Below are 12,132 nucleotides of genomic sequence, written 5' to 3'. Positions count from 1 at the left end.
AGAGGAGGAGACCGAGGTGTCCTCACGCTCAGCTCAGGACCCGTCGCTGGACTTAGCCTGAGTTTCAAGCTGGATTCCGGCTGGCCAGTGCCTGGAGGTGGAGCCTCCGGACTGTGAATCAGGTCCTGCCCTTCCTAGAGGCCCAAACGGCACATACCGGGAACTCTGCTCTTTTCAAACAATCCCTCGGACGGTAAACGCCGGTAACTCACGATGTGAGCCCTTCGCAGTCACAGGAGACCGCTGGGGTGGAAGGCGCAGGGCCGGCCTATCAGGCACCCACGTGTCTACACTGTGTGCGCCTTGCCTGCGGTAACGAGTGGAGGTCTCTGGCCCGGGAAGGAAGCTCCCTGCTAACACGGGGTGGTCCCCTCGCCGCCTCCACAACCTCCATCCCCGAGAAACTCAGCCCTGCGGCCTCGGGCTCACATCCACCTCTGCTGGTCCCACGACACTGCCGGGAGTCACTGGTCTGTACTCTGGAGCCCCCATGTCCCAAATGTCTCCTCTTTTCACGTTCGCTAGAGCCCGCTCCTCCGGGGGACCCTGGTTTCTTCACTTTGTCCTCACACTCCCTGACCCCGGGGCCCAGAGCTCGGGGCCCTCCTTGACCATCCCTGTCCCCATTTAGCCGCGGCTGCGGCCCCTGCACAGGACCTCTCCCCGGAGGAGCTGCTGGTCCCTGCCCATCTTCCCGTGTGCTCACGCACGGGACAGGGAGTGGGCGTCACTGCGGGGCGAGTCTGCTCTGTCAGAATCTCCGGCTTCAGCGCCTGCTGGACTGGAAATGCGAGACAAACTGTCTGCTCCCCAGAATTAGAGCTCATCTCCAGGAAGCAATTTCCAGGCCAGTTACTCAGCCTTTCTTATCTCAGATCCCTCAGGCCTCTGCTCCTGTTCACCAGCGGCTGTGACCCAAAGTCCGACGCAGCCTACATTAAAAGTATGCTGCCCCAGATAGGAAGAGCCCCATGGAATTTGTAGCCAAGCTGGGATATACCGTGCCAACCCTTTAAACCCCATACAGGTTGCCATGATGGCAATGAAACGTTGCTGTCTGAATTCTTTCTGTCCGTACATTTCTACTAATCATGTTGTTTGATTCAAAAGCATCATGCATCCCTTTCCTTTCCAAGACTACAGACACCAGTGGATAAAAGGGAGTCCCGGTCACAGACCCCGCACAGAACTTCCCAGCTGTGACGCTAGCAACACGTACTCACCTACATTTGTGATGTACAGTGGAAGCCAGAAGAGGAAGGTATAGCTGACCAACTTGGCAAACAGGAGACACAGAGAGAACTCTATCACGCCCTGAAAGAGAGAGAGAGCAGGGGTTCACCCCGAAAGTGGACTCAGCAGGTTTGCTGAAATATGCAATAGAATTGCACAGCACTTCATTCCCATAAAAACAGCCCACGTCCTGGGTCTGGTTTTAGCACCTCCAGATGCACGGATACTGTACTGCTGTGGAGGACGTGAGGTAACTGGAGAACTGACCGATATGGACTCTTACCTTTTAAGGTTGAAATTCAATGTCTTTACATCAGATCAGAGTCAATAAAAATACTACTGGTTTAATTCTCACACCATCTCTCTCTGGAACTTAGCTATTAAAGGGGTTCTCAAAGGGCACAGATGTCGTGCAGGGTCATCTAGTTACTGAGTATTTACTGGCTATTTCTTTTCCCCTAAAACTGAAATCACTGCAAAGGACAGAGATCTGGAAACACACAGCACAAACGATCCCTACCATCCTGTAAGATACACAGGCTACCTCCGCCTGCCTGGGACTAAGCAAGCTAGTGGGTGTTGGGGAAACACCCACGGAACCAGGCAGAACCCTGCAACGCCCCCTCCCCGTCCAAGTACAAAGGCCCCTGCATGCCCCTGCCTCTTGTTTGTAGGGAAGCTGAAGTCTCCCAGGCCTCCCTGAGTCACAAGGGAATAGGTTTGAGCTGCTAGTAACCAGGAGAACAGAGTCACAGAATCTTTCAGTAACTGATGCACATTCCCGAGTTGTTTTACAGATACTGTAACTGCCACCAGAGGCGAAAGCTGACTGCATGGTGACCAGACTGTAGCCATGACACAGCTGCTGCATCTTCAGCTGTACTGGACCTACGGTTAGCAGAGTTCTGAGAACTGGCCTCAAGAGAATGGGATTAACACTACTGCACATAATAATCTCTGTCTTTGTGGGCATCAGAATATTGGGTTGACCAAAAAATTCATTTGGGTCTTTCCATAAGGTGTTACGGAAAAACCTGAACGAACTTTTTGGCCAACCCAATAACTGTAGCTTGTTCTGCCCATGCACATAAGCAGGCAACTAAAATTGTCAGCAGAGAGGTGCCGCATGTCAACTTCTCCCACTCTGAGAATATGGCATCCTATGTGAGCATGAAGAAGTTATAGAAGATGGACCTTCCCCCATGAACTCATAGAAATGGGATGATGTTCTGACAAGGGAGATCTGTCAGCAGCTTTTGGAAGGAAAGAGCTCTCTGCAGGAGATGCCCCTTCTCTCGTCACTTTAGCAGAGCTGTACTGTAACTAACCTTAAACCAGGCACCCCCATGGTCTACGTGTCTCTGGCCTAAGCACACCTGTCAAATCTTTTGATTACACAATACCTTGCCTAACCTGTTGGTTCTTTCCTAGATCAAAGAAGTAAAAATGAAGAATAAGTAATTAACATCAACGGATGACCAGATCTCTTCCTTAGCTTCCCTGTCCATAAGCCTGTGAACAAGATAGCATCTAAAGAAAGATCACAAGAAGTCAACAAGCCTGCACACAAGCCTGCACACACTGGGGGATGGTGACAACTCTGACCCCTTATCTCAATGATTAACTGAGATTTCTTCTCCTTTTCTCTTTAAAAACGTTCATGGCCAAGCAGAATCTTTGGAGGTGGTTTTGGGGACATGAGTCCGCCTTCTCCCCGGTTGTCAGCTTTTCTGGTTAAAGCGACTTTCTAAGTGTTGGTTCTAACCAACACTTGCCTCTCGAGTATTGATTTTCGAGGGCAAGCAGCAGAACTGGAGTTTGGTTAACACCCAAAAGGGAGACGTAGCTCTCAGCGAGGACACTGAGGTTTGGAGTCTCACGGCTACTGTGAAACGCTTGTCTGTGTTCCATCTTATGTCTGCGTTTACAAAGAGGTGGCCCTTGTGAGACAGTAAGTCCAGATATCACTTGGGAAATTTGAGTGAGAAATCAGGTAACACTAAGGTACTGACTCCCTCCCCTGCTCCTCCCAGGTTATACTGCATAGTTACGAACATCCCTCGAAACAAGGCAAAGCACACAATATGCAATTCATGGCAATGCCTTTGAAATTAAGCAAGTTATGTTTTCACAGTCAGACCCAGTATGAGGGTGTGTGTGGGTGGGGTACTGCATGCCTACCATGTGCCTGGCGTTGTGCTTACTGTGTAGTTAATGATCTCATTTGATCCCCAGAACAGCATTAAGTAGTAATTCAGGTCCTGAGCCTGTATTACAGTGAGGAAATGGAGGCCCAGAGTGGTTAACGCCCTTGCCAGGCACACCCAGCTCGTCTGCAGCAGGGCCAGGTCAGGCCAGGCCAGGGCTCTGAAGCCTGTTCTCTCCACCACCCCACTTCTACTTATAGCGTGCACCCTACTTTTTAGCAAAAGTATTTGAGGTGGCTACACAATAAGGTACAACAGAAAAGTTACTTGTTGTTATTAGCAACATTTAAAAAATAACTTTTTAATTTAGAACCAGCATGTCCTCTGGCCAGCCCACAGAGATGTCCAGGCCTGGCCTTCAACATTCTCTTCTGGCAGGAAACCGGCAACAGGGTCCTCCACAGCCCAGTTTCATCTGGGCACTGGCAGAAGTTTCTGTTCTACAGCCGAAGTTCTCAGTTCTTTCGTTTCTGGGCCGTGATTCTAAGGCTCTGGGTGTACCGTTTAGTTTCCAGCTCCCACACAGGCGCTACGGAGCTTCTGGGTTCTCTCTGCTGGTTTTCCCAGAGGCCAGCGTGAGGGAAGCGATCTTGCTGTATGAGACCCACGTCTGTTCCCCTGGATAGGACCCAAGGGCAGGAGCCCAGGTGTTTCTGAGTGTGGCCCATGGGGCCGTCCATGCCGGCCCCCAGGGGCGGGGTGTGTTCCCTCCTCTCATCCTGCCTCTGTTCCTGGCTCTGTCTTCAGCACCCTCCACGGCTCCCCGTCAGCAGAACACAGCTCCTCAGGGTCCTCCGCATGGCTCCCCAGATGCTCTGCTGAGGGAGCCCATGAATTTCGTATACATACTATACACGTACGATATATTTTATAACTAGTAAGAGGCTAACACAACTCTGCAGCCTTATTCGTTCCTGAGCTGACCTGTCTGCAACTTCTGGTTCATGCTATGGATTTCTAATTTATGGATTACGTGATCCGGAGAATCACGGATTTCTCTTTTTAAGCTTGGTTATCAACAGGCCAGTGTCTGTTCACAGGGAGCATAAATGCCCCCTTTTGAAACTCTCCTGGACACGTGTAACTCACGGGAATTTTCAAGGCCCCTACGAAGCTGATGGCCGCGATGCTGCCGCCGCCGTCTGCCGGGAGAACGACCACGTGGTTCTGGTGGCCGGAGCGCTTTCCATCCGACAGCAGTAAGCACTGCATCTCTGGGTCCTGGAGACAGATCCCGTAGAAACGATAAAAGAAAAGAAAAGAAAAGGTGTCACCAGGTAGTCTGCTTGGTTGAGGTGTGGTAAGCTGCCCCACTAAAGGCCTTGGGGAACGCCTTGGGTGACATCTGCACTGTGGCCATTGCTTTATGACCATTAACATTCACGTGGTTTTGGGAAATACTAACTAAAAACACACAAAATCCTATCCTTTGACCCAACAATTCTAGGACTCTGTGAAAAATAATTTGGGAAGTGGAAAAATACTTATGTGATAAAATTAATGTCACACCATCATTGAGAAAAATTGCTAAAGTACATCCATATAAATATCTTGCAGTTGTAAAAAAAAAAAAGTTTGTGAGATTTGATGACATAGGAAGGTGCTTATGATACATTAAGTAATAAGACATCATTCAAAAGCACATTTTCATCACGATCTCAAAGAATGTTTAAATATGTACCTCTGTAAGTAGGTAACTAAAGGATCTATTTATAGGAAGAAAGAAGCTAAATTCTAAACCGACAATGGTTATCACTGAATGGTAGAATTACATGTAATTTGTATGAAATGTCGATAAATTCTTTCCATGATCCTGTATTTTTTAAGGAGTTCACAAAGGACATACATGATCAAAAACAATATTATTTTAAAATTCATAAACAAATTCCACTATTTCATAAATTCTGATTCCAGACATCCCTAAAGGACAAAGTTTATCTTCATTAGGGCTTCCCTGGTGGCGCAGTGGTTCAGAGTCCGCCTGCCGACTCAGGGGACGCGGGTTCGTGCCCCGGTCCGGGAAGATTCCACATGCCGCGGAGCGGCTGGGCCCATGAGCCATGGCCGCTGAGCCTGTGCATCCGGAGCCTGTGCTCCACAACGGGAGAGGCCACAACAGTGAGAGGCCTGCGTACCGCAAAAAAAAAAAAATGTTTATCTTCATTAAAACAAAGAACTGTGGTCCTCAACTCTGGGTGGGATATCAAGTCAGAGCAAGGATGATCTAAAAGTGTCCTTCGTGAGTGCACTATACAGGTCAAGGATTGAAAAAGCAATGTTTCTATGTATATTGGACTTACCACAAAACCAAATAGGTTTTATTGTACTTATCTCACTATAATCTACACGAGTTAGATTAAAAAATGCAGTTAAATTAAAAAAAAAAGGCACTGCATTGCGGTATCCCACTGTTGATATTAGAATTCTCTTCCGGTGAAAGACAGAAATTGGGCAACAGGCTGGCAGGTTACAGCAACCGCAGCCCTACGGGCACTGAGCACGCAGCGCCTCAGCTCTCGGGCAGCAAGGGCTGCATCACCGAGAAGCCCAGTGCCCGCCATGACTCAGGCATTGAGAACCGGCCTTTGGTGAACATGGTCGCAGGTAACCACGTGCTCTGATGTTTCAGGACGCAGAACATCCTCCTGACGACCATTCCGCAAAGGTATATGAAAACTGAGAATTATGATTTGCGTTTGGAAATAAAGTTTTCTCTCATGAATTACGCCGGCTGTCCAGTGTAGGAGATGAAATCTTTAGTTCTCAACCCTGGCATCTCCTGGGGGCTCTGGGAGACCCCAGTGCCCAGGCTGTACCCCACACCGAATACAGCAGTCTCAGGGGCAGGCCCCAGGAGAGCCCGATGTGTAGTCCAGGCTGAGAACCACAGGACAGACTTTTTTAACACTAAGTGGTCTGACTGGTAGACCATGAAATACAGCCAGATAAAGAGAAAAAAGAAAGTCAAGAGACTCTGCTCAGCCAGGACAGTAGTAACTGCAGGTCCAGCACAGAAACCCACCAGGTCACAGCCCTGGGTCAGCACCTGGCCCTTCCTTGCTCTGTAAACTGGGCTGGTTTAAAGCCCTGGTCCAGCCCCTCTGCTCTAAGCCACGAGCAGCCCCTCAGGCAGGCAGGGAAGGCCCTGTCTTCGTTGAGGATGGGCCTCCTGCCCACACCTGCTCATCCTTTATGCACAGTCTGGGGGGTGGGGGCCGTCCCAGCCACCCAAGTCCAGTCTTTTGCAGTGTCTGGAGGAGACAGAGGGATGTGTGAGGTCATGGCGGGTTTTCCAAAGCAAATCAGGAGAGCAAGGCTGCCTCTTCCTCGGAGCCAACAGGGACCTGCTGGGAGGACAGGGCAGGGGAAGCGGTGTGCCTGGAGCCCCCGGGGGATCTGCTGGGATGGGGAGCCCTCAGGGGGCTGGGGGCTTATTCAGCTGGGGACCCTCCTCTGAGGTTTATACATGCACAGAGTGAAAGGGCTCGTGTGATGAGAGCAAATGCACACGGGGCGTTTGCACGAATGACGGCTCAGCCCTGCCTCACCGCGTGCTGGCCTCAGATGGAGTCGCACTGGCACACCGGGTGGAGAAACCTTCAGCGTCAAAACACCCACTCAGCGGTCTTGAAGTGGCCGCTGAGCCACAGCCAATCAGAAAGGCCCTCAGAGGGGTGGGAGAGGGTTGGACTGGGAGGTTGGGGTGAGCAGGTGGAAACTGGTATATAGAGAATGGATAAACAACAAGGTCCTCCTGTAGAGCACAGGGTACTCTAATCAATATCCTGTGATAAACCATAACGGAAAAGAATATGAAAAAGAATATACATGTATGTATAACTGAGTCACTTTGCTGTACAGCAGAAACTAACACGACGTCGTAATTCAACTATATGTCAAAGAAAATAAATTTTTTAAAAAGATAAACAAAAATAAATAAAAATAAAAAATAAGAACACAAAATGGAAAGAATTTAAAAAGAAAAAAGATAAAGACCCTCAGAGAAGCCAAGGATGACATGAAGGACATGTGACTACAAAGACGACAGAGGTCGACATCCCCAAGACGACACGGTAAACACCCACGAGGGCTGGACGCAGGTCCGCCGCGTGGCGAGAGACCCCGGAGCCTCGTTCTCTTTGTTCACATTCTCTTCCTGGCCCACCCCCTTCTGTACGTATTTCCCCACAAAGTCTAAGAACCATGCCTGGCATAGAAGGGAATTAAGCAGTCCCAGGTGAAAAGCAGTGGGGATCAGGGTCCTGGGTAAGGCTCCACTCCGAGCCCATGGATCTGAGCCAGGTCACGCGGGGAAAGGTGACACCAGCGTGTCTTGCCAAACGTGTGGGACATCCTGCCTGCTGACCCAGGAGCCACCTCCAGCACGTGAGCTCTCCACGCTACGGAAGGGCGGGGACCACACAAAGCCTGGTGAGCGCGCAGGGGCCAGCTGAGAGGGGACACCCGTCCACTGCGGCCAACACCTGCCCGGTCATGTCCACATCAAAGTCAGCCTGTGGCGTGGCCGGGCCTGAAACAGGACCTACGGGGCCTCTAAATATGTCACTGTCTCTTTGGTGACATGTTAGTAAATAGACTAATAGAAGGAACAGAAAAGAGGAAGAGGGAAGCTATGCTCAGAAGAGAGCTAGCTTTACTGGTCAGTAACTACATTAGAACACAGAGAAAAGATAAGTCTTCAGTAAAAAGCGGAGAGGAATTATAGCCATTTGGACATTGATTAAGACCTGATGCTATGGACTGACATTTGTGTTCCCCCAAAATCTGTATGTTGAACCCCCATCTCTAATATGATGGTATTAGGAGGTGGGGTCTTTGGGAGGTAATGAGGCCATGTGGGTGGAGCCCGCATGATGGGATTAATACCCTTAGAGGAAGAGACCGCAGAGAACTTGCTTCTCTCCCTGCTCTTTCACCTGAGGATCCACAGAGAAGGCGGCTGCCTACCAGTCAGGAAGAAGCCTCTCACCAGACATCAGATCTGCTGGTGCCTTGATCTGGGACTTCCCAGCCTCCAGAAACAAACGTTTGAAATGCGAGAAGTAAATGTTTACTGTTTAAGCCACCCAGTCTAGGGTATTTTTGTTACAGCAGCCCAATCTAAGACACCTGCTTCTGATGCAAACTCAGAAGTGAGTAGAGATTTTAAAGCATTTCAGTTGAATTTCACTAAGATCTAAGAATCAAGATGTATGAGACACCATTTTTCCCTCTTCCATTATTTCAACCACCAGAAATAACTTCCTTGGGCACTAAAGAAAAAAAGTAAGAAGCCTGTTTAGCACATTTATCCTTTAAGCTAACTGATTTAAAAAGAAAAGAGAATATCTTATACTTTCAAGAATTAAAACCAAACCTAAAATGCCCTTGCAGCTCCATGTGGTCAGCTAGGCAGACAATGGGAGGAATTTCTTGGAAGGACAGTCATCCCTTGGTACCCGGGATCTGCAGGGGGTTGGTGCCAGGGATCCCCCGCGGAGACCAAAATCTGCAGACGCTCAAGTGCCTCACGTACAATGGCTCAGTACAGTCAGCCCTTGTATGGGCGGGTTCGCATCTGTGGATACGAGGCTGACTGCATCTTGAAAGGAGAGGGGAGGGTGAGCCCAGCGCTGGAGAAGAGCCCTGGACTGCATCCTGGCCTCCCCACTTGTGAAGGGGTGGAAGGCTGGAGGTCGACTTTCTATGTTGCCTTCGGGTCGCTCTTATTCCCAGACCACCTACGCTCTCTCCACCTGAAACCCCCTTGGGCCACGTGGGTGCAGACTCACTCCTCACCTCCTTGACAGCTCCACGCAAAGCCACCAGCTTCGGGAAGCGCCCAACACCAGGCCTGAATTAGTGCCTGCTCAGTCCTCTGGGTGGCTCTGTCTGCTGCTGGTTTTCTCTCTACCCCACACTCGTCCCACCCCAGGATGTGAGTTCCACAGGACACTGGGACTGATGTCCACGGCACCGGTGCTGCAACCCTGAATGCTGCAGATAGCTGTCGGATGAATGAATCGCTTACAAATTGGATTCACAAACTAACAAAGGCAAACTGAAGAAATACAAGACCCTGGATGTCTGCGACAGATGTCGCTGAGGCAGGACTCTGCCTTCCTGCCAAGCGGCCTCGTGTGCAACTCACCAGATATTTGCTCCTCTCCTCGGTTAGCGCTTGCTTCTGCAGCCGGAATCTGTGCGTGCCGTTCTCGTAGCTTTTTGGATGCTGGGAGAAAAAAATGTAGTTAGAGCAATTACCGAATCAATGGACAGAAATTACACCTAGACTCACTGCAGCAAGGACACGAAATATCTTCGCAAAAATGCTATCAAGGGAAAATAAGACAAATGATTAAAACAAAACAAAGGCTAATCAGTTTAATCTCAAGGCTCCAGACCCTCAGATAACGGAGGGTGAAAATCAAATCCTTTCCTGAAGAATAATCCAAGACCCAGGAATAAAGAAACGTAAAACTGCCGGTGAATGCAACTTAACTCTCCTTAACGGCTTTGACATTTCTAAACGACTTTTCCTCTAACCAGTGAAAAACACAGTCACTTCCTACAACAGCAGATCGCTTCAGAAGGAAGAAAACACCCTCCATATAGAAGGAGAGCATGGCTTGCCGGACAAGACAGAGCTCGACCACTGGAGCCATGGGGTGCGCGCGTGCGTGTGTGTGTCTGTACAATGAACGTATGTTTTAATTTCTCTTGGATATACCTAGGAGTGAAATTGCTGGGTCATATGGTGACTCTATGCTTCACCTTTTGAGGAATTGCCAGACTGTTTTCCAAAGTGGTTGCACCATTTTAACATCCCCACCAGCAGTGTATGAGGGTTCCGGTTTACTATTATCTGTCTTTTCGATTCTAGCCATCTTAGTGGGTCTGAATTTGTGATTTTGATTACACTTCCCTGATGGCCAATGAAGCTAAACACCTTTTCATGTGCTTACTGGCCATGTATTTATCTTCTCTGGCAAAATGTCTCTTCAGATCCTTTGCCCCTTTTTAAACTAGCTTGTCTTTTTATTACCGAGTTCTAAGTGTTCTTTATGTATTCTAGATACAAGTCTTTCATCAGATATATGATTTGCACATATTGTCTCCCATTCTTTGGGTTGTATTTTCACTTTCTTGATGGTACCCTTTGAAGCATAAAAGCTTTAAATTCAGTGAAGTCCAATTTATCTATTTTTCCTTCCACCCCTTGTGCTTTTGGTGTCATATCTAAGAAGGCTTTGCTTAATCCAAGGTCATGAAGATGTCCTCCTATATTTTCTTCTAGGAGTTTTATAGTCTTAGCTCTCACATTTAGGTCTTTGATGCATTTAAATGTTGTGTACGCCGTGACAAACAGTTCCCAATTCACTCTTTGCCTGTGGATACCCAGCTGTCCCAGCACCACGTGTTAAAAAGATTACCCTTTCCCCACTGAATGGTCCTAGCGCCTTGTCAAAAAACAACCGACCGTAAGTATGAGGGTCTAATTTCTGAATTCAGTTCTATTCCATTGATCTGTATGTCTACCCTTACGACAGTAATACAGAGTCGTGAATACTGCAGCTTTGTAATAAGTTTTGAAATTGGGAACTTGGTTCTTTTTCAGGATGCCTTTGGCCTCTCGGGATTCCTTAAATTTTCATATGAAATCAGGGATCGGCTTGTCAATTTCTGCCAAGAAGCCAGCTGGGGTTTCGATATAGATTACACTGAATCCGCAGATCGATTTGGGGCAATTCTGCCATCTTGACAGTATTAAGTCTTCCTGTCCGTGAACACAGGGCGCCTGTTCATTTATTTAGGTCTTCCTTAACTTCTTTCGACAATGTTTTGTAGTTTGCAGTGTATCAGTCTTGTGCTTCCTTGGTTAAATTTATTCCTGAGTGTTTTATTCCTTTTGATGCTGCTGTTAATGAAGTGTTTTTATTTTCGTTTTTGGATTGTTCATGGCTAATGTACAGAAATAGAATTGATGTTTATATACTGATCTTGTATCCTGCAACCTTGCTAATTTTTTAATTAGCTCGAATAGGTTTTTGGTGGATTCCTTGGGATTTTCTATATACAAGATCACGTCATCTGCTAACAGAGGCACTTTTACTTCTTCTTGTCCAATCTGCACGTCTCTTATTTCACTTTCTTGCCTAAATGCTCTGGTGGCTAGAACCTCCTGTACAACGTTAAGTAGAAATGGTGAGAGCAGGTATCATTTGTCTTGTGCCTGATGTTACAGGGAAAGCATCCAAGCTTTCACCATTAAGTATGACGTTAGCTGTGTTTTTTTTTTTTTTTTTTTTTGCGGTACGCGGGCCGCTCACTGCTGTGGCCTCTCCCGTTGTGGAGCACAGGCTCCAGACGCGCAGGCTCAGCGGCCATGACTCACGGGCCCAGCCGCTCCGCGGCATGTGGGATCTTCCCGGACTGGGGCACGAACCCGTGTCCCCTGCATCGGCAGGCGGACTCTCAACCACTGCGCCACCAGGGAAGCCCAGCTATGGCTTTTTATCGTCTTTATCTGGTTGAGGCAGTTCCTTTCTGGTCCTAGTTTGCTGACTGTTGCATTAGGAAGGGGTGCTGGATTTTGTCGAATGCTTTTTCTGCTTCTACTGAAAGGACCCTGTGGTTTTTGTCCTGTATTCTATTCATGTGAAGTATTACATTAATTGATTTTCAGATGTTA

General features: G+C 48.3%; 1 protein-coding gene across 2 annotated transcripts in view; it reads right to left on the bottom strand.

Annotated features, from left to right (window-relative positions):
* Window positions 1–12,132, bottom strand: part of SLC37A1 (solute carrier family 37 member 1) — a gene marked incomplete at its 3' end in the record, with an annotated part of 67,916 nt that overhangs the window by 16,394 nt on the left and 39,390 nt on the right. For both annotated transcript variants that reach the window (XM_082655084.1, XM_082655085.1), the window contains exons 10-12: window positions 9,592–9,672; window positions 4,530–4,661; window positions 1,224–1,314 (exon numbers count right to left, since the gene is read on the bottom strand). In XM_082655084.1, coding sequence (XP_082511210.1) covers window positions 1,224–1,314; window positions 4,530–4,661; window positions 9,592–9,672 — 304 coding nt within the window. The remainder of the gene's footprint in view (window positions 1–1,223; window positions 1,315–4,529; window positions 4,662–9,591; window positions 9,673–12,132) is intronic.

The sequence above is a fragment of the Grampus griseus genome (genome assembly GCF_964374135.1).
Source record: "Grampus griseus genome assembly, chromosome: 5".
NCBI classification, from domain to species: domain Eukaryota; kingdom Metazoa; phylum Chordata; class Mammalia; order Artiodactyla; family Delphinidae; genus Grampus; species Grampus griseus.
Note: the sequence above shows the minus strand (reverse complement) of the source record. Positions and strands in the feature narration are given on the sequence as shown.